The sequence below is a fragment of the Sceloporus undulatus genome, chromosome 4 (assembly GCF_019175285.1).
Source record: "Sceloporus undulatus isolate JIND9_A2432 ecotype Alabama chromosome 4, SceUnd_v1.1, whole genome shotgun sequence".
NCBI lineage: Eukaryota > Metazoa > Chordata > Lepidosauria > Squamata > Phrynosomatidae > Sceloporus > Sceloporus undulatus.
In genome coordinates, this window is record NC_056525.1 from 168,799,404 (window position 1) to 168,821,837 (window position 22,434).

At 40.4% G+C, this 22,434-nt stretch overlaps 1 protein-coding gene across 1 annotated transcript in view; it reads left to right on the forward strand.

Moving 5' to 3' along the window:
- LOC121929096 (mevalonyl-coenzyme A hydratase sidH-like) overlaps nucleotides 1-18,488 on the forward strand; it is a 29,777-nt gene extending 11,289 nt beyond the window's left edge. Inside the window, exons 4-7 of the mRNA XM_042464411.1 lie at nucleotides 1,828-1,925; nucleotides 5,908-6,052; nucleotides 6,356-6,505; nucleotides 15,149-18,488. Of these exons, the coding sequence (XP_042320345.1) occupies nucleotides 1,828-1,925; nucleotides 5,908-6,052; nucleotides 6,356-6,505; nucleotides 15,149-15,372 (617 nt within the window). The 3' untranslated portion in view covers nucleotides 15,373-18,488. The remainder of the gene's footprint in view (nucleotides 1-1,827; nucleotides 1,926-5,907; nucleotides 6,053-6,355; nucleotides 6,506-15,148) is intronic.
- The last annotated feature ends 3,946 nt before the right edge of the window (nucleotides 18,489-22,434 follow it).

The window sequence follows — 22,434 nt, forward strand, 5'->3', positions numbered from 1 at the left end:
ATTGGGAACAAAAGTCATGACTGGCATAAGTCCACATTTGTTAATGTCTTGTGTATGTGTGCTAATACATTATTGTGGCTGGGAGGTATTAGACTCTTACTTGCTGAGGAACTGTGATGGATGAATTGTCCACACCCACCCAACTGTGCAGGGAACATTTCCAGAATGTTGCAGTGCAACTTCCAGAATAGAAAATAAGACAGTTACCTCACATGGGCAGTAAGGGTGGGAGGGTAGTGAGTCAGGCTGAAAAGTCCATCCGTGAACATATGGCAGCCTCAGACTAAAGAGTGCTGTGAGCTGAAATAGAATGTCTTAAGCAATGGTTGGTAGAAACATGGGGTCCCTTCACACAGCTCACTTATAGTACTATGATTCCATTCTGTCTCAGAGCTCTAAATACCCCTCCCTAAACTGCCACTCCCAGGATTCCAATGGATGTTGCCACAGCACTGAAAGTGGGATCATAGTGCTATAATTCTGTAGTGTGAAAGGGTCCATGGAGTAGAATAAAAGAGTTGACAAGGAGAAAATCAGACTGTAGCAAAGTTTCACTTGCAACCTGAGAAGTGGAGAAATTGTGTACCAATGGCAATTGAATGTCACTTTGAGAAAAAGTTTTGGCTGCACATGGCAAGCTTAAACATGAAGGCACGCAGTGGATTGGCTGGAACAGAACTAGAAAATGTTACTTTGGGGTGTTAAAGCTCTCAGAATCCTCCAGCCAACATATCCCCAAATTGGAATCCTTCATATGTGTTGATCTACAGCTAACATCAACTCCGTCAGTATGACAGTGGTGAACAAGGATGGGAGATGTAGTACCATATCTGGAGATGGGTTGGTTGTAGATGATTGGTTTGAACAGTGAGAATGCCTGTCTTCTTCTGGATGGTTGATTTTGGAGTTTTCTCCAAACTGAAAGTGGTCAGGCTTTGTCTTATCAGAAAACGATATGTCACAGGAGACTCATGGTTGTTGGACAACAGTATCCAAATTCTGTGCTATGCTTGGGGCTTGCTGAAATTCAGTTGCTTGCACTGGCAGGAACTTATGCAAGCATGACAGAATGGTATTATTACTATGGATTTGTATATATGAAACACAAGGAGGATACAGACCTAAATCCAATTGTTCTGTGGAACCTATTGGAACACTGTCAGTAAACATTAATGTAACTTAAATTTATTAGTGATTCTACCTTAGTTGGAACTAACAATTGGGTTTAGCCAGAGGTGGGTATCATATGGCCTTCCAAATTTTGTTGGACTGTAAATCCTAGCATTCTACCTCATTTTACATATGCTAGCTAGGACTGATGGGAGTTGCAATCCAACAGGTATGTTGGGGGCCCACATGATTTCCACCCTGGGTTTAGGCCATTGTATATTGAATAGTAACATAAGAACATAAGGGATTGTCTTGTTGAGGCAAGCTGAGGCAGTCTTGTTGGATCCACAAAGTGTCCAGCACTCTGTTTCCAGCCATGCTCAGCCACATGTGTTGGAAACTCATATGTGGTGTCTTGCAATGATTGTTTGCCCCAGCAATAAGAGATATGCTCCCTTGATGCATAAAGAACATTTCCATTTAGCTATTAGCTGTCTCTTCTAGACCAGAAATTCATAATGCAGGGTTGCCAAACAGAACACATGTTTCTGAATAGGAGGGAAATGGCCCTTTCTTTAAGAACATCTATAACAGTTCACATCTTAACTGAAATAAAAAACAAAACAAAAATTAGAGCAGGGGTAGAGCTGACACCAACCCTTTATATTTTTCCATATGCTAACTTTCCCATCACCCATCCCTTCTATTTTTTTGCAGGAGGAAATTTCTGTGCTGGTTATGATTTGAAGGAGCTGGCCCACAACCCAAGCTCAATCAAATTGGAACAAGATGTCACCAAAGATCCTGCTCTCATGGTATGTTCTGGGAAACAGTCTGGAGGGAAATCCTAACAATTCTCTCAAACTGAAGTCCATTTCCATGGCTGTGTGATGGTTCACTATGGAAACTAGTAACACATTTCAGCTAAAAGGAAGAAAAAAAAAAGGGGGGGGGAGGAATAATCCCTTCTCCAAAAGAAACTAAAACTGAATGACCTTATTTTCCAAATTAAAAGTTATTATGTTGATTCTCATTAAATCTTGAAATTATTTGCATTGCACCATATTTTATATGGGGGTGCAAACAAGATAGTTCATGGTCTACTGGTAGATCTCTGGGTGATTTGCAGTAGTAGATCATTAAATGTTGAATATTCCTAATTCAACATAGATTGCATCTGCACTGCAAAAATAATGCAGTTTGGCACAACCTTAATAGCCTTATTTAAATATTTGAAGGGATGTCATATTGAGGATGGAGCAAGCTTATTTTCTGTTGCTCCTGAGAATAGCACCCGGAATAAGGGATGGAAGCTGCAGGAAAAGAGATTCCAGCTCAACATTAGGAGGAACTTCCTGACAGTAAGGGCTGTTCAACAGTGGAACACACTCCCTCGGAGAGTAGTGGAGTGTCCATCATTGGAGGTCTTTGAACAGAGGCTGTATAGCCATCTGTCAGGAGTGCTTTGAGTTCCTGCATGGCAGGGGGTTGGACTGGATGGCCCTTGTGGTCTCTTCCAACTCTATGATTCTATGACTATGACTAACTGTCATGGCTCCATGGTATGGAATTCTGGGATTTGCAGTGGCACAAGAGCTCTTTGACAGAGAATGCTAAGCATCTCACAAAAACTACAAATCCCAGGAGTCCATAGCATTGAGCCATGGCAGTTTAAGTGGTGTCAAACTGAATTGTTTCTATAGTGTGGAGGCAGCCATAGTGATATATCTAGACTTGATTATTGTGCTTTATATGGGCCAACCTTTGAACAGTCTTTGGAAACTACAGCTTGAAGAGATATGGCAAGAGTGTTAATGGATGCTTGCTTACAGGATCATATTATTCATTTCCTGGAGTGTTTCCCAGTTTGTTTCTGGGCACATTTCAAAGTATTAGTGATGATCTTCGAAGCCATGAAGAAAAAGTGGGAAACTTGTGGGCAAGTGTGCATTTGCATAGTTAAAGCTGGTGCACCAGTGTACCAATTCTTGGAAGTGCCTGATCTGGTCACAATGATACATGTTAAATCCCATTTGAATTACTTTATGTAATGCGTTCTCTTGGCGATGTCCTTGAAGAATATTTGGAAACTTCATCTGGGCCAAACAACTGCAGCCAAACTGATATCTAGGGATAATGAGAAACGTTCTGCTCCCTTTCTAACTGCTGCATTTGCTATCAGTCTACTCTGAAGAACAGTGTTAGACAACTCTAGAGACCAGGGCTAGACTCCCAGCTCAGCCATGAAACTCACTGGATGACCTTGGGCAAGTCACACTCTCTCGGTCTCAGGGGAAGGTAATGGCAAATCTCCTCTAAAGAAATCTTGCCAAGAAATCCTCATGATAGGTTCACCTTAGGGGCGCTATAAGTCAGAAATGACTTGAATGCATACAACAAAAACAACAAACAGTTCAAAATGCTCATTATGAGCTGTGTGGATTGGATCCAGGCTACAAAAGACCCCTAACATCTTTGGTGGAGAGCTTTCTTTTGATCATAGCAGGGGAGTAGCTAAGGGGGAAAAGAGAGCAAGTGTGGAATGGAATCCATTGGGACACAGTGGCTTGAATGTTGGACTACAACTCTGGAGACCAGGGTTTGAATTCCTGCTTAGTCATGGAAACCCACCAGGTGACCTTGGGCAAGTCACATTCTCTCAGCCTCAGAGGAAGGCAAAGGCAAATTCCCTCTGAAAAAAATCTTGCCAAGAAAGAAATCCCTGTGATAGGTTTGCCTTAGGATTGTTGTAAGTTGGAAACAACTTGAAGGCACACAGCAACAACAAAGGGGGAGGGAAGCAATATCAATTCTGTCTCCCTCCCCCATTAAATTTCCCCTCAGTCATCACCCAATGGATTTCATGGCCAAGCTGGGAATTGAACCCTGGTCTCCAGCGTCATTGTCCAAAATTAAAACCAGCACACACACATTCTACCGATAATTCAATTGAATAAAAAAGCTTGGTGGAGGGAAGTAGGAAGAGAGGAAGGCCACATGCTAGATGGATGGACTCTGTTAAGGAGGTCATGGGTATGGAGTTGCAGGAATTAAGCAGAGGGTCTTGGAGATGTCTCATCCATAGGATCACCCTGGGTTGAGATTGACTTGAGGGCAGTTAACAACAACAAATGTGTTTATAAGTGTTTTTAATTTTATTCCTTTTATGATACAAGCCACCTTGAAACTCAGCTCTTGGGAAAAGGAAGAGTATATATAAACAAATACTATACAATAAAATTGTTAAAATGCAAAAGGTTCATGGGAAAAGCAGGACTGGAGTTTTGTGCTGCGGGATGGTGATCTCATTTCTAGTAGCAAAGATAAATTCTTAGTCTGAGATGAACCGAGAGCCGTGCTGTTCTTTAATTCCAAGTGTATGCCCATTCCCCCTTCTGAGCCCTATTCTGAATTAAAGAGAAAAGCTGTTGTAAGTGGAGATGCTTAAAGAATTCAATCTTTATGGAATCTGAATCTCCCAGATTTACTGATATATGAACTGGAACATGATTATCCTTTTGATAATCCTTTGGATTTTGTATTTCTCTTCATTTTGCAATCCACTTCTTGTCTCAAAAACTCACTACAGTAAAAACTCCATTTACAATAAACAACATTTAGAAATTTGTATGTTGTGAGAAAATGTTTTGAAAGCATGGTTAAATACATATTTATTCATAAATTATTGTGGATTCTAAAAATAACAAATCATACATCAGTGCAGACATGGGTTTAAGTAGACTTACAGAATCATAGAACAATAGAGTTGGAAGAGACCCCAAGGGCCATCCAGTCCCCTGCCATGGAGGAACTCACAATCAAAGCACCTCCAAGAGATGGCCATCCAGCCTCTGTTTAAAAACCTCCAAAGAAGAAGACTCTACCACTCTCCGAGGTAGTGTGTTCCACTGTCGAACAGCTCCGACTGTCAGGAGGTTCTTCCTAAAGTTTAGGTGGAATCTCTTTTCCTTATGAATGAGCGCATGCAAAACTGTAAAGTCGAAGGCTTTCATAGCCGGCATCCATAGCGGTTTGTGGGTTTTTTGGGCTATGTGGCCATGTTCTAGCAGAGTTTCTGATGTTTCGCCAGAATCTGTGGCTGGCATCTTCAGAGAATGTTTTGCCTGGAAAAATTGAGTGTATATATACTGTGTGAGCCTGGGAATGCAGGAGTGAACACAGAACAATACACATGCAAATCACTCCTAGTCAATGGTATTTATGTAAGTGTTAACAATCATCAGTTAATTTGATGGGTCCATTCTAATCTACCAATTAGATTTGGGGCAATCTGACAATTTTCATTTCTCTCACTTTCTCATTTTTCCAATCTTAAATTCAGTTTGTCTTGAACTTTGACCTTTTTATACAAAAAGTTCACATTAAGGCTTGTACACATTTTTGAACATTTCTTTTAATTTTTTGTACAAAATTTTTCCTAGCATACACATAACTAGTAAGCACTTTTCCTAATGGACTACTTTGTCCAGTATGTCGAAACAAGCCTTATCAAACTCTTTGGGACGTTTTTCTGAGCAGGCATATCTATGATTACATTCTGATAAATTCTGTTTCCTCCAAAGGAAATCAAAATGCCCTTGGAACTTTGGCTTCTGGAATAAGTGGAGAGTGTGCACAAGTATCTCTGCAAATGGAGTCAATTTAGCTAAGTAATCAATTTCACAATAATTTCACTAGGACATTGGAATCCATTGGGACATAGGACATGGAACCCTTCTTTGTGTGTTCAGTATTCAGTATGTCAGCATTCATCAGTATATATTCTAAATATTACAGGGTCCTTCCAGGATGACATTCTCTAAGCCAGTGATTGCTGCAGTGAGTGGATATGCTGTAGCTGGTGGACTGGAGCTATCTCTCTTGGCTGACCTACGTGTTGTGGAAGAAAGTGCTATTTTTGGAGTTTTCTGCAGGCGGTTCGGTATGTTTTATGATCTGTATCTTAAAAGATCAGTATTTTGATTTCAGCTTTGATTACCATAGCTAGGTAAGAAGCAGAGCGCATAAAAGTTATTGTTTGGGACTATAATTCCCAGAACCCCCCTGCCAGATTGGTTACTGACCAGGCTGGCCCGACAATACTAGGAGGTGTAATCCAAAGAAGTAACTTTTCCAAGTGCTGTGTTGATCCACCTTGATTGTCATTGCATGAAATGTTGTTTTCTTTGGTCTTGGTGACATAGACATTCAATTTTGCTTCGAATGTACCACTTTGTCTTTTTAGGTGTTCCACTGATAGATGGTGGTACTGTGAGATTACCAAAGCTAATTGGTCTGTCACGAGCAATGGATCTCATTCTCACTGGGCGGCCTGTTAGTGCACAAGAAGCATACCAGTTTGGACTGGCCAATCGAATTGTTCCCAGTGGCCAAGGTAAATGCCAGATAATTTTCAAATGACAGATTTTCCCAAAAACTATTTACAAAACCAACCAGGATGAATGTCAGCACATCCAATGTATTATATTGCATGCAGCAGTCTTCAGTATTTTTGTTTCACTGAAGTCAACTATTAGTATTAGTATTATATTTATTTATATCCCATTTTTAATCTACCCCAGCAGCTCTTCTATGAAAATGAAAAGGTCTTCACTTGCTTATGAAAGGATAGCAAGGAGACTGCCAGTCTAAAGTCTTTAGAGAGCCTGAGTGCAGCTACTGGGAAGGCCCTTTCCTTTGTTCCCACCAGATGTGTCTCTGAAGATCTCAAGACACGGAGAGTCTAATACAGAGAGATATAGTCCTTTAGTTAATCTAGAACCTATTCACACCACACAATTATAGCACTATTATTCCACCTTAACTGCCATGGTTCCATCCTGTGGAATGCTAGGGTCTGTAGTTGGTGAGATACTGGAGTGCTTTGGGTGTGAAATCTAAATGTCCTTCCCTGAACTGAAAATCCCAGAATTCCATAGAATGAAATCATGGCAATTAAAGTGGAATAACAGCTATAATTGTGTATTGTGAATGGCCCCTGGACCTGAGCTGTCAATGGGATTAAATGTGTGGAACTGAATGCAGGGCTGAAGTCTTTGGTATCGTGGATAACTCACAAGCACCCTGTTATTAAATAACAGAGCACAGGGAGATGATATTTAGTTGAGACTGGACCAATACGTTGTTGTGGATTTGAGAGAAAGGTGAGCTTTAATATCAACTCAGAGGATTTTATTTTATTTTATTTATATGTTGCCTTTCTCTTAAATTGGATACAAGGCAGCTTACAAAATATACTTCAGAAATATAATTTTAAAAACAAAAGTAAACATTTCACATTAATATAACAAGTTAAAAGTATAAAACCATTAAAAACATACAAAAGCAAACACCCTAATAAGAGACCTCCATGGGTGCAATTACATATTAAAAGCCTATTTGAAAGAATAAGTTTTTCCTGCCAGTGGAAGAATAGCAGGGAGGGGACCAGCATAGCTTCTTGTAGGAGGGAGTTCCAGAGGTTGAGAGCAGCTACTGGGAAGGCTCTTTCTTGTGTCCTCGCCAAGTGAGCCTGTGATGGTGGCAGGACCATGAGAAAGTCTTCTCCTGAAGATCTTAGAGTTCTGGCATGTTTGATGGGGAGATACAGTCTTTCAAATAGCCTGGATTTAAGTCTTATAATCAGCATAGTCCTGGAAATGAACTGGTAGCTAATGAAGCTGTTTTAACAAAGGAGTCATATACTCCCTATAACTGGCCCTGGTCAGCATTCTGGCCACTGCATTTTGAACCTGCTGAAGTTTCCAAACAGTTTCTAAAGGCAGCCCCACGTAGAGTGTGTTACAGTAGTCCAAATGGGATGCAATCAAGGCATATCTCACTATAGCCAGATCTGATAACATCTCAAGGAATGGTCACAACTGGCACACTAGATTTAACTGTGCAAATATACTCCTGACCACTGCTGAAATTTGGGCATTCAGGCTCAGAGAGCCTGAGATTTCATGGGAAGCGCAACTCCATCCAGCACAAACAGAGTTCATTCCTATTCCTTAATCTGCCCTTCAACAGACCAGGAGCACCTCTGTCCTGTCTGGATTGGGTTTGTTTGCCCTCATCCAATCCATGCTGAAGAAAGTACTCCACATCTACACATGCATTACCCCGCCCCTCACCTTGACCACTTAATATGGTTTATTTATATACCGCTATTCCAAGGATCATAGCGGTGAACAACAATAATACAACAGTTAAAACATCATAGATCACAAATTACAACCCCCCTGTACAAACATCATATGCTATAAAGCAATTAAGAATACATGAAAACACCCCCATACAAATAGCAGGGGGGGGGGAAGTTCCACCCGGTGGCGGGGGGGTGTGGCAGCGTCCCTCAGGAGGCCGGGGAGCCGGCGTTTCAGGAGGGGCCTCTCTCAATGACCCCTCCCCCCCGTTAAGACATTCCTCCGCAATTTTGGGGAGCTTCTTCCCCGGTGACATGGGGGGGGGGCAGCGGCAGAAGTAGTCCTCCACCAGCTCTCAGGCAGTCCCCGATGTTGCTGGGTCTGCCTGATGGCTCCCTCTGAGGCCGAGATTAAGCATTTCCACAACTTGAAAAAGGAACACTAATTCCATGTTCTTTTCAGTGTTACTAAACCATCCTTGTTAGGTTCTTTAGGCAGTCTTATCGATCATCTAATTAATCACACTTACTAATTAACCACAGGCAACATGATCAATAGCTATGCTGGCCGAGGGATTCAGGCAGATAGAGTCCAAAAAACTAACTTCTCCACGCTCCAGTTATGACATGACTCCCACTCCTGATAATTGGCAACGGTTTAAAAACTCCATTCCATTTAGAAGCCAGAGGCTGGATTTTTTTAAAATTTAGAGTGAGTGTGTGACAACATGGAAATATCATTTCTTCCAATAACAAGGGTGTGTCCCTTCACAAAAACACATTCCTGCTGTGAACCTTTGACCACTGAGCGGGAACTACGTTCATAAGGTAAATGTATACAGCAAGCTCTCTGACCACTCTGTGGATTTTCCTGCAGAAAGACCCTGGGAAACAGGCTTTACCTCTTTCTGAATTGGCATGGAAAGTGGTTTGAAAGGGTAGCAGCAGCTGCTTTGATTCAGTTCAAGCTGGTGTGGCTGCAGTTTTCTCACGACTTGTTAAGGAAATAATGGCAGCATGCACTTCATCTCTCCATGCAAAACAGGCTTTGGAAATTGCTGGGGAGAGTTGTTTGTGTTTTGGTGGAAAAGCATTTTTTTGGGGGGGGGGTGTATGAAAAATAAGCCAGGAGCCAAACAAAAAGGTACAGATTTGAGGTGTTTCTTTTTTCCTTTTTTAAAAGGGCTCTCTATGCATGCTTGTGTTTTTAAATTAATTATGTTATTTTGATTATGGAAGTGTAATAGGATGGGGGTGGGATGAGACAGATCATTTGTAGCACAGTGGGTTATTCAATTCCTGCTGAAGCTGTCGCCATTTCCCAAGTCCAAGAAGTGACTAACGTCTCCGCAGAGTTGCTGTCCATGTCCTCTGTGCATTCTGATATCCGGATTCCTTTTAAAAATATTGCTGTTTTATTTGGCATCAGGGGAGGTATCCTTTGAAACAAACGTGAATGAAACCCTCTTTTGTTTACTCCGAGGCAGGGATGTTCAACATCAACCCCCCCCGACACACACACACACACACACACACACACACACACACACACACACTGTGGGACAGATTCACTTCCCCCTCCAAACAATTTTATCTGTCTCCTAAACAGCTGTGCCAGGATAAGCCATAGATGTTTAGAAGAATGTTTACCTAGTTTGAGATGGAAGGAAAAGAAGTCATGTTTTTGTGCATAAAAAATTGACAGTGCAACCCAATACATGCCCACGCAGAAGTAAGTGTCAGAGAATTCAGTGGGGTTTACTTCCAGGTAAATGAGTAAAGGATTGCACAGGAGAATTTCCCATACTTTAAATATTATGCTTGGCTTAGTGTAAACTATAATAAAGTAAAATATACACCATGAAACACTTACTGTTTAAGGCCAACTATTTTTTAGGGGTCAGTATGTGTTGGTGTGGGACTTACACTTCTGAAATCATGTTGAAGAACACAGTGACAGCTATTTGCCCAAGTTGTAGGACTTTGGACATTGACATGATCGAATGCACTACTTTTGTTTGGTTGAACTCTCAAACAAGCATGTGTTTCAGATGTGCCAATTTTCAGGGAAAGCTCTTGTATTCTCTTGCTTGTTGTCCCTGGCAAATCACTGCATCTACTTTGTCCAATGTTTTGGCTCTTGGGAGATCTTTGAAATGTCATTTTATCAAAATGTTTGCACTCGCCTGTGTTGCTATTAGCTCCTGGACAGCTGGCTAAGCAATACATAGGTAATCTTGTTGTGGTCTTTCCCACTATCGTGAAGTACGTTTTATTTCTCATTAGAGGCATTTACATAGTACTTGTAAATTAGAACATCTGTATCCTTGTTTCATGGTGTATGTGTGGGATGCATTTGGCATTTCCCACCACAAAGAGTTGTTGATTTAACTTGGGTCCAAAACAGACTGCAGAAATAATCCAGTTTGAGATCACTTTAATTGCCCTAGTTTTAATCCTGGGAGTTGTAGTTTATTGTAGCACCAGAGCTCTCTGATAGAGAAGGCTAAATGTTCAATCAAACTACGGTTCTCAGAATTCCCTAGCCTTGAGCCAAGGCAGTTAAAATGGTCTGAAACTGGATTATTTCGGCAGTGTGTCTCTACAGGAAATGCCAGAACACTGTTTCCTTTACCTATCCCTTACATAAGCACCTATCAAGTTAATAAGACTGTGCTCCTATATATCAGTGCTGGAAACCATGTGCCCCTCCAGATGTTGAACTGCCATTGGTTGGGCTGGCTAGTGCTGAGATGTGCAGTCCAACAACATCTGGAAGACTGTGTGATTCCTATCATTTTAGGTTTGCCAGTTCAGGAACATCCAGGGTCCTGAAGTTTCCAGGCCAATACCTGACACCTAGGGACAGCTCCTAGTGATATCATTAAACTGTGCATTAAAGTGTCAACCACAGTTGTTCACAGCCTACCATTCAAGGGCACATGGAGAACATGTATTCCTGCTTGGAAATTAGGACAGAAATCTTAGCTAGAGCATCTCCTACCTCAAGATAACCCACAAAAACTGAAGATTCATCCCAGATCCCGAGCTTTAGTAATCCTTGTTGTGTGCCTTCACATAAGTTGTTTGTGACTTATGGCAACCCTAAGGTGAAATCATCACAGGGTTTTTAGGCAAGATTTGTCCAGAGGGGCTCACCTTGCTTTTCTCTGAGAGAGCACTTGCCTATTGACTTGCCCAAGATCACCCAGTCAGTTTCCATGGCCGAACAGGGATTTGAACCCTCCAGAGTCATAGGCCAATGCTGAAACTACTACACCAGGCTGGCTCTCTTAATAACCATACATATAGTAATACTCAGAAGTAAGTTCCATGAAATTCTATGATATTTTCCCACAACTAAGGATGTAGAGCCAAACAGAAATCATGTGAACTATATGCTGCTTGTGGTCCCCATATCATAAAATAAAATGCCCCCTTTAAATAAAATCAAGAGGGTCAAACATCCCAAAGCCTCCAGGGGTCAGGCTTCTCCCATAAAAAAGTGGTGATAATTCTGTTATAAAACAACTTGTAAAGTTTCTTCCACGAGAAATGTGCACTCTCCTAATATTATCCCTTATGATGGATTATAGTGGAGATTCCCACTGCAAACAGGCTTTGAAATTCAAACTCTCTTGTGATGTCAATTACATCACTGGGAACATGGTGGTACCTCAATACCTCATGACCTATTTGGTGAACCCCAGATATCTGATTCACTACTCCTTTCTCCTTTGCTTGGTAATGACAGCAGAAAGGGAAATATCTGCTTTCTTCTGGTATATGGTACATTTATTTTATTTATATCCCACCTTTTTCTTGATACAGGAGCTCAGACGTAGCTTAAAATGAAAACAAAGAACAACTGAGGGTGTAGTCACACTGCAGAGGTGAAGCAGTTTGACACACTTTGATGCCCATGACTCTATCCTATGTAATCCTGGGATCTGTAGTTTAGTGAAGCACCAGAGCACTCTGCTAGACCAGGCTGAATACTGCAACAAATGACAAATCCCAGGATTTAACAGGAGAGAGTCATGGCAGTGAAAGTGGTGTCAAACTGCTTTATTTCTGCAGTGGGAATACATCCTTCAAATGTTATTAATTTAAAGTAAAAACAATTAAACTATTTTATTAAAAACACCTAGTTAAATCCATTTAAAGCACATTTAAAACATAAAATCATGACAGTGAAAATGGTGTCAAACTGCTTCATTTCTGCAGTTTGGTTATATCCTCTAAATCTTATTAATTCAAAACAAAAAGTATTAAACTATGTGTCCATTACGTAAAGATGGCAGCACCCATGTGGACAAGATGCCACCATTACTCCGCTACCTGCACATAGTAGGGCTTGGGACCGTGTGGTTGGTGTGCTGTCCCGAGCCCTACTATTGCCGCCAGGACGTCACATCCTGGCAGTGTGTACCAGGCCTTAGTCAGAACCCTGGCCTCAGCAGTTTTCTTTACGTTCAAAGAACCCTGGGATATTTATAGTATTTCCAAGATGCTTGTCATCCATACCTGGATGCCATACAGCAGTAGTTTGCAAACCTTGGTCCTCCGTTTGTTTGGGACTTTCATCCCCCAGAATCCCTGACTATTAGTCATGCTGGCTGTAGAGATTTGATTCCTGGTCTCTAGAGTCATAACCCAGTGCTCAAACCACTTCACCACTATGGCCCTCATTTGAAGCTGTATAAATGCTGGGAAATAATAAAGGACTCACAGAGAAGCTTTCCTGACATGACAAAAATGGCCATATTTTAGGCATGAGACTCCTTCAGTGATGGGAAAAAACTGAAATCCTCCTTTCCCCATTCTGAATATGACAGGGCCTATACAGATTGGGACTTTGTGCCACCCTATGGGCAGAGTCTGGGCTCAGCATCCTCATGCTGGATGCCATAACTCTGCCCCCATGGCACCATTTTGGTGCGCGCCGGTCCACATGGCATGTGCCATCATGACGCAGCTCCGGCACTGCATCCACATGATGCAGCTCTGAAGAGGCATCATAAAGCCATGCCGCTGCAGCTATGGCACCCCTTGGAGGGCGCAAAAAAAGGAGCTGCTTTTTGCAGCTTCTTTTTGTGCTCTCCAGAGGCCAGATTGGGGCCACAGCATGAGGTTGCTGCAGCCCCGATCCAGCCAGTAAAGTGGCGGCTGCATGCTGCCCCTTAGGGGCAGTCTGGAGAGCCCCAAAGTCTCCATTTCCCCCCAATACTTGATCTGAGAATGACCTCATTACTTGGTTGGCTTTGTTATCCATAATATGAAGATGAGGGAATGCGAGGATCTACCTGTAGTTTGTCTGCAGCTAGTTTGACTCACTGTTTTGTAGAGCCTGGAATGTCAACTTTAAAAAAGGAACTAGTAACATTACTTAATACTCCAATCACTGAACAGATCCAAACTTGTTACCTATTACAACAATTCAGACTTGCTGAATTACTCATTATCATGTTACCGTTATACCACTGAAAATGCAGAAAAATCCTCTCTGGTTTTTCTGTTGCTGATTACCTTGACTCATTCTCTGGACTCCCTTCACTCAGCATAGCAGATCATGTGGCTGCTGTGTCCACTGCACACAGATGCTTTGGGTGGGCTTGCAAAAGAGTCACTCAGTCCCTCTTCCCTTTTCTAAATTCCTCTTACCAAACCAATTGCCCTACAATGTATGCCTGAACCAGTCTCAAACATGGAGACGAACACCCTCTGCTATGTTTATATGTATGTATTGTGTGCCTTGAAATTGCTTCCAACGGATGGAGACCCTAAGGCGAACCTATCATGGGTTTTCTTAGCACGTAGTGTTCAGAGGAGGTTTTGCCATTTTCTTCCCCTGCGGCTGAGAACATGGAAAGTGAAAGCTGGTCTCCAGAGTTGTAGTCCAACACTCAAACAACTACACCATACTGGCTCCTATATACACCCTCCTATACTCTCTGAGCCTATTCACACTACAAATTTATAACACTGTGATTCCATTCTATGGAACCCTGGGGTTTGCATGTAGGGAAGAGTATTTGCAATTCTCGGCCAGAAAACACTAGTGTTTCACCAAACTACAAACTCTAGGATTCCCTAGACTGCTGCCTCAACAGGCAAAGTGGAGTTACTGTGATATAATTATGTAATGTGAAAAGGCCCTCTCTCACACTGCTCACATCAACCTAGCCAGGACAAGTGCATACATTTTGCCTCTGTTTGGAGCAGGCTAAAAGCCTGGCAAGGCATCCTTCATCCCATCTCCACCACCCCTACTGACTCTTTTTCTTTCTGGCAGCAACAGCAGCACTTTTACTTGGGCAGAATTGAGGAAAGCAGAAAAGGCAGGATAATATTTAATTTTTAAAAATGGGTTTTCCCCTCCAACTAATCTGAATCTCTGGTGCAACTCATGTTTTCAGCAGTCAATGCTTCTGGTAACCAAGATAAGAGTTATTTTCTGAATTAAAATTGGAGCATCTCTTCAGCCTTGTACATCATAAGATTTGCTTTCAGATTAACTGTAAGAATGATTCATCCAAAGAGAAACCTACTTGCTGTTGTGTTTCTATACGATGAACCAATTTAAAAGGAATTACACCCAGAGCTAGAACTCAAGCAAAGACAAAATAGGCTGCCTCCATCCTGCATCTTATTTTAAATGTTTGCTGGAAGCTTCTAGGAGAGGCAGTGTTGCTTTTAGAGCCCATTTTGGGGAAGGGGAGGAATGTCTGAGAGGGACCTGATTGCTATTAAATTGCACATGGGGCTTGTTTGTGGTCCAGTGGGTGCATGTTTGTCACTCCTCTCTGTCTTTATTTGATTAATTACTTGTACTACATTTCCCCATTACTTTTAAAAACATAGCTGTACTGTGTTCTCCTTGTCTTGCAGCCCTTCAACATGCCATTGAACTGGCAGAACAAATTTCAGCGTTTCCGCAGCAGTGTATGCGTGCGGACAGAAATTCTGCTTACTACAATGAATTTGATGCTTCCTCATTCACAGAAGCCATGCAACATGAGTTTGACACAGGAGCGAAGGTGATATTAAAGGAATCAGTCCCTGGTGCTAAGAAATTTAGCTTAGGACAGGGGCGTAGTGGAGCAAAGCTGTAAGGAGTTGAATTTCATATTTGCTTGAAAATATTGTTGGGTTTTTCTTTTAAAACCTTTGTTGCAATTACAAAGTAATGGAGTCAGAGCTTGGAAACATTCCTCTTTTTTTTAATTATTAAAGCTCCCAGAATCCCCCAGCCAGCATAATTATCAGCTTTGCTGGTTGGATATTTTGGACTCTGTAGTCAAACAAAGTTATTTCCCCAGGTTAAGCATGCAGTATACATATGTCTCTAACTGAAATGCACTTTTCATAGTCTTTCAGTGGTGGCAGATTCAGACTTGTGCCACTGCTAATAAGGTTTGTTGTTTTAAAATGTGACTTAATCATCAGTTATTTGTATATTTAAGGCCTTAAAATTGTTGCATAATATTTTAAAGTACATGACAATTTGTGTTAATTGCTACCTTTGACTCTATACTACCAAATCATGAGCTGTCTGGCAGACCAGGCTAAATATGTCCCCAAACTACAAATCCCAGGATTCCACAGGATAGAGCCATGACAGATAAAGTCATGTCAAACTGCTTTATTTCTGCAGTGTGGAAGGGCTGTAGGTCTTCTCTGGATTTTTCTGCTTTTGTCATTTACTCATTTACACTCAAAACATTTCTTCTTCTACTCATTGAAAAATTTACTTTGTGGGCAGGGCAGGGTGCCAGTATCACTGACATGACAACTAACATGTAACTGAAACCTTAAGAATGCTAACAAGGAGATGAATTCCAGAAAGGGCAGTTCACAAAGTAGTTAGTCCAAACTTCTGTGTATGCATCGTTCTGATATGGTCACACACATACACAGTTCTTCTCCAGTCTCAATTACATCTTTGTTACTTAGTGTAACATATAATGAAAAAGCATGTTCATGTAGGGATTCCATATGTGCACTCTAAGTCAACATGAGCCTTTGGATGGGGACTGGATGTGGTTTTTAAGATTGGAATCTGTGTTCTTGAGTAGGAGGGAATAACAAAATTTTAATGTGAAGTCAAAGGCTTTTCACGTCTGGCATCCATAGTTTTCTGTGGGTTGTCCAGGCTCTGTGGCTGCAATCTGGAAGAAATTATTCCTGACATTTTTTCTGCATCTGTGGCTGGCATCTTCAGAGGGTGGTGGCATGTTTCCTCACAGACAATGGATTGCTAATTAAATAGACACATATATCCTCCCACCCTGAGGTCTTGCCATTCAACAACAGACCAACACAGAGATGTAAATCAGTTCCTCCCATCCAAGGGTCACACAAATATATATAACCCATGCCACCACCCTCTGAAGATGCCAGAGACAGTTACAGGCAAAATGTTAGGAATAAATTCTTCCAGAACACGGCCACATAGCGTGGAAAACCCACAGAAAAATATCAAAATTTTAATTGTTTATTCAGATTAATGATGGAGAACATGTGGCCTTCAGATGTTGTTAGACTCTAGCTCCCATCAGATTCAGTCCACATGGCCAGTGGTTGGAGATAAGAGAAGCTGTGGTCCAGGTTATCCAGGTGAGATGACGGTTCCTCAGCTCTGGCCTTGATATCTGCCACACTGTACAATTACTATATAATACATTGATACCACTTTAACTGCCATGTCTCCATCCTATAGAATCCTGGGATTTGTAATTTTGTGAAGTACACACAACCCTCCACATTTGCGGATTTGACTTTTGCAAATTTGCTTATTCATGGATTTGAGTTGTCGAGGTCCTCCAACACAACTCTGCTCCAAGTTGACTATAAAGTTGCCATACAAGATGTAGAGATTCCTAGAGAAAGAAGTTCTCCAGCCATTTATAGATCTTCCATCATGATTCTGTGGTCAGATTCCAGTGGATGCTGACCACAGAATTTCCCTGGAGGACATAGATAGGTACAATTTTTTAAAATTTGCATTTCCCCCCACTTTTATGGGGGTCTTGCACACCTAAAGACAGTGAATGTAGAGGACCCACTGTATTTGGAAATCTCTGCTATAAAGCTCACCAAATTCACCAGGTCATTTATGAATAATTAAAAATTTGCAGTTCCAGTAAAAATCCTTGGGGAACCACCATAAAAAGAACATAAGCAAACCTCTCTTAGGTCATGATACTAACTTTGCCCAGGAGTATTTGGTGAGGGACTTTGTCAAAAGCCTTTTGGAATTTTAAGTAAACAATGTGTACTGAATCACTCCCTGTACACATAAAGAGCTGTTCAAGATTAATGCAATAAGATTTACCATTGCAGAACTTGCTGTTATATATGCTTGACAATATTATTTTAAATAAAGCTTTCCACCAGTTTTTACCAGAACAGATGTTAAGCTAACTGGCTTGTAATTTCTTAGGTTCCCAAAGGCCCCGCTTTAAAATCTGGTGTTAAAGTGACCACTTTTCAGTCGTCTAGTAGAGAGGATGATTTTAGGCATATGTCATATAATTTTTGGTAAATCATCAGCCATTTCATATTTCAGTTTTAAAGAATTCTCAGATGAGTACCATCAGGATGAAAGGTTTTTTAAAAATGTGTTAGAAGGCTCTAGAACGCCAGCTCTTGTCACAGCTGTGTCACAGCTTCTCAGCTTCTCTTCCTGAAAATGTCAGCATGGGTATCTGGCCTATATCTTTTGCAGTGAAGGAAGATGAAAATAGTCAGTTTAGTTGTATTCTACTTCTCCTCCTTTAACGATTCATTAATTTTGTTGTCATGTGATGGTCTGGTTTCCTGTTTTTGATATACAGTATCTGAAGAATTCTTTATTCTTGGTTTTGATGCTATTAATGATATGCTCCTTAAAATCAATCTTCCTTACTTGAATTTCCTTTGCGCAAGATCGTGTTCTCTCTTGTGCAAGATGTGAGTCTTCCAGTTCCTGAAGAATACCTTCTTTTCTAGCAGCTTTCTCGACACTGCTTGATGACTTCTTGGAGTTTGTACTATCTTTCCTAACCATATATATATTGATTAACATTAATGAATCATATAGCACCTGGAAGACTAACAAGTTTTATTTGTGAAAAGGTTTCAGGAACTGCAGACCATTTATCATGTGATTGGACTGCTGCCCCCATTGACACAAGCAATCAGGCTTACATTCTTGTTTTAACAATTGAATAAAAAATTGAACTCTCAACTTGGCTGAGATTTATATCTGTACTTTAGTTTAAAGATCTAATAACATATGCAGCCATGAATCTCACTGGATTTCTTTGAGCAAGACATTGTGCAGTCTCTTGCTTAATCATCTGTATTGTTTTGTGAATAAAATGAGAACTTTTATGTCAACCTGAGCTTCTGGAATGAATCAGGAGATATAAAAGTAACAGATACATGAAAAATATTATTTCCAAAGGGCTTAGTTGTGTTCATCTATTGCAGGACAAAGTGTCCTCTGACATCTTAAAGACTTAACACATATTATAGCAAAAGCTCTTGTAAACCATATGGTTATTTAAACACATGCTCTTATATCTTAAATTCGTCTGGTGATGGCAGATATAGTCATGGGTGTATTTACAGTATATCACTGACAATGAAATGACACAGTTTCTGAGTACTAGAACAGACAGTACCTTGGCTTAGGAGCAAGGATTTAAATAAATTAAATCAAAAAGTCTTATTTTTCCTATATGGAAGGTGTTTTTTTTTAAAGGCTAACCCTGTTTGACCACCAGATGTCTCCCACAAGTAGGAAAATTTGATGTTAAGCAATTCTGTACTCTACATTCAGAACATGTGTAAAGAGACGACAGTGAAAGGAAAACTCAGATAGAGAGAGAACAAATATGAGGAAGGGAAACATTAAATAACATTAGTGTTTAATTTTGTAGGCTTTCACCAAACACGTTTCTGTTTTGAGAAACAGAACATTTCCTGTAAATAAAAATAGTTTTTAAATATCTTTAAAGTTCATAATTGAATTTCAAATAGTAAAATGTTAAATTGGAAGGCATAGCCCTGATGTGTGCTTCAGGTCTCCTTTCATCAATTCCTTGATGATGGCGAAGCATCCGAATGGACTCCAAAACACATCTAAAGTTAAGTTATAGAGAATCTTAATTAAGACAATAGTCAGAGCACAGTATAGTGCTCTGACACCCAACTACATCATGCTACAACTTTTGCACAGTTAGTCTCAAAGGTACTACAAGATCCCTTTGTGTACTGATATTGCAGATTAATGCAGCTATGTCTCTGAATTCTACATCATTATATAACATCATAAGCACAGATTGTATAAATACTAAGTATGCATTACTCTTTCCTGATAATGAAACTGTGCTCAGTGCAGATAGGAAAGATGCCTACTTAAATGAGTCCAGAATAACAACTGGAGAAAGAAGATGCCTTTGATGTCTGGAGGAAAACTGTGGTTTCAAAACCTACCAAGCTGCCACAGGTAAAATTCCTTGCTCAGGTTGCTGCCATAATGCAGAATTGATGCAGTTTGATACCACTTTAACTGCCATGGCTCCATCCTATGAAATCGTGGGACCCCACTTGAAACAATTAATTTGGAATAATGGTTATAATTTATTGAGTACATATATATTTTACAGCTGACAAATGTTTTTGCTTATCTAAACTATAGTCCAGTGGCTAATCTCTCCATGGAATATAATCACAAAGGTTTTGTGCAGACTGGCAGTTTGGGCTGGCCTGGGGGTGGAGTCAGGGCGTAGCGTCTACATGACACATGTCCCGGCCCTGCCCTCAGGGCATCATGGCACTCCTCTGCCGCTGTGTTCGTATGACGCAGTGCCAAGGGAGTTCCTTCAAGCTGTGCCACCGTCGCTATTGTGCCCTTTCCAGGGTGCAAAAAGGAGCAGCCCCAATCTTGTGCACCTGAAGGCAGATGCAGGCACTGCCCCAAACACAGGCTGGACAAAGTTGCAGAATTAGTTATATAGTCCTAAACAATGGGATGTTGGCCTGAAGCCTAGCCTTGAATTGGCATTTGAACAACTATCCTCACAGATGATTGGGCAGGGGAACCTTTGGCTTGCCAAATGTTTTGGACTACAATACCCACAATCCTTTATCATGGGCCATGGCTGGAGGATTGAAGATTTAGGCCAGAACATCAGTGCACCAAAGATTCCCCAATCTTGCTACAGGAGAAAAAGTGTGAAGGGAAAGGAAAAAATTCCCCCCCTCATCCATAAACATAGCAGATACTCAGAGCCGCTCTGATTGTCTTGCTACAGAAGATCGGGATATAAATAAAAGTTTTATTTATTATTTATTATAAAAGACAGAATTTCTCAAGGCCATTTTTGTCCCCTTCCCATCAGTATTATAAGCCAGGAGCGAGAATCGTGTTCTGCCTTGTAGGGTTAATGCAAAAATACTGAACAATATGTCTTGTTTTTGGAGCAATAACTAGTTGTAGTTGCTCTTAGTGTTTTTAGAAATGTAAGTGAAACTATGCAAAACTTTGTCTTCCTTATTTGGCTTATTTGTCATGCAAAGGAAAATATGCCTTTTATCTGAAGGGATCTTTTGGAACGAACCAAGATTAACTACTTTAGTTTATGAAAAAAAAACTGGGTTTGAGTTCATGGACTTCCTGTTAAAGTTATTCACAGGTTATTATACTTCCTGTTAATTACCCTACTTGTGAAATAAGATACATTGTTTTTAGTATGAGAGCCTCCATAAATAAGTCATAGAAGAGAGGAGGAAACACATGTAAAGGAGTATATCAACGTATTGTGTCTGACTGTCCGCTCAAGAATTTATCTGCATTACATGGCTGGCAGTCACTCAGCAAGGACAAAATGTTTGTAGATCCTAAAGTCATGTCTTGAAATGGAGGTAGATTCTTAAGACTCATATGTCCCGGTGTAAGTTGATTTTCCAAACTGGTCAAGCACATGTGATTAGGGTAAACACAGTCCTGTACCATCTAACACCTGTGTAGAAGAAGAAATTTTATTAAACATAAAAAGACATACAGATACATATACACGAACATCTATATACACCCATATATAATATACATAGAACATATGAGGAAAAAAGAAAGTAAATTGACATAAACAGTCTTTAGTTAACATATATCTAAAACATATCAGGTTTAGTATGTTGTGGAAGGCAAGAGAAAGTAGCTGACGGTATGCATATGTCATAGGTAGCAAGAGGGAAGGAGTAGAGGTAGAAGGAAGGTATAAGAGAGGGATGAGAGAGAAACTAGAAGGAAATAAGTGGGTAAGGTAAGATTTTCAGATAGGATGGAACAGAATAGAGTTATGTTAACAGGGAAAAAAGAAATGAATAATAATAATGATAATAATGATAATAAAATTTATTTCTATCCCACCTCTTCAACAAGATCAAGGTGGCTTACGTCAATAAAAAAGCCATATAATACAATAAAATAAACTCCACTGTCCCCTCCCTCCTTAAAACAAATCGACATAATAGGAAATGAAGATACCAATCCTTCAAGGGTAATTTAGTAGATACATGTATAATAACATAGCAAATATTAGTATAGCGAAGAGGAAATTTGAATAGGCGCAGATTCTCTCATTCCTTTGTAGCTCTGTGCTGTAGAACACAGGAAGCTACTGGATTTCCTGCTTCAATACAGATTTAGAAGAGTGGCAGCTTCTTTGTCGGTTAGTACTGGTTAATTCTGTTTTTAATTGAGAACATTTACAAGTAAGACCTCTGGTCTATGAATTTAATCTAAAAGGTTGAAGTCTCTTAGGTCCAAAACACACTGCAGAAATAATCCAATTTGAGACTGCTTTAACTGCCCAGGCTTCGTGCTGGGGAATCCTGGGAATTGTAGTTGATTGTGGCACCAGAGCACTCTGACAGAGAAGGCTAAATGTCTCACAAAACTAAGATAAGATGCACTTCATTGGGAGATATTAAGAATGGTGAATGAACATAAGGCATTCTCCATAATACTCAGACTTCAGTGAAAAAGTCTAACTGATTTTCTTTGGAAGTTAACAGAATTCTCAAGCAAAGACTCTTTTTTAGTTCCACCGAGTACTTGGGCTCCTTATAGATCAGTGGTTTTATACTTTTTTTAATGTGTCTGTATCTGTGTCTCTGTGTATATG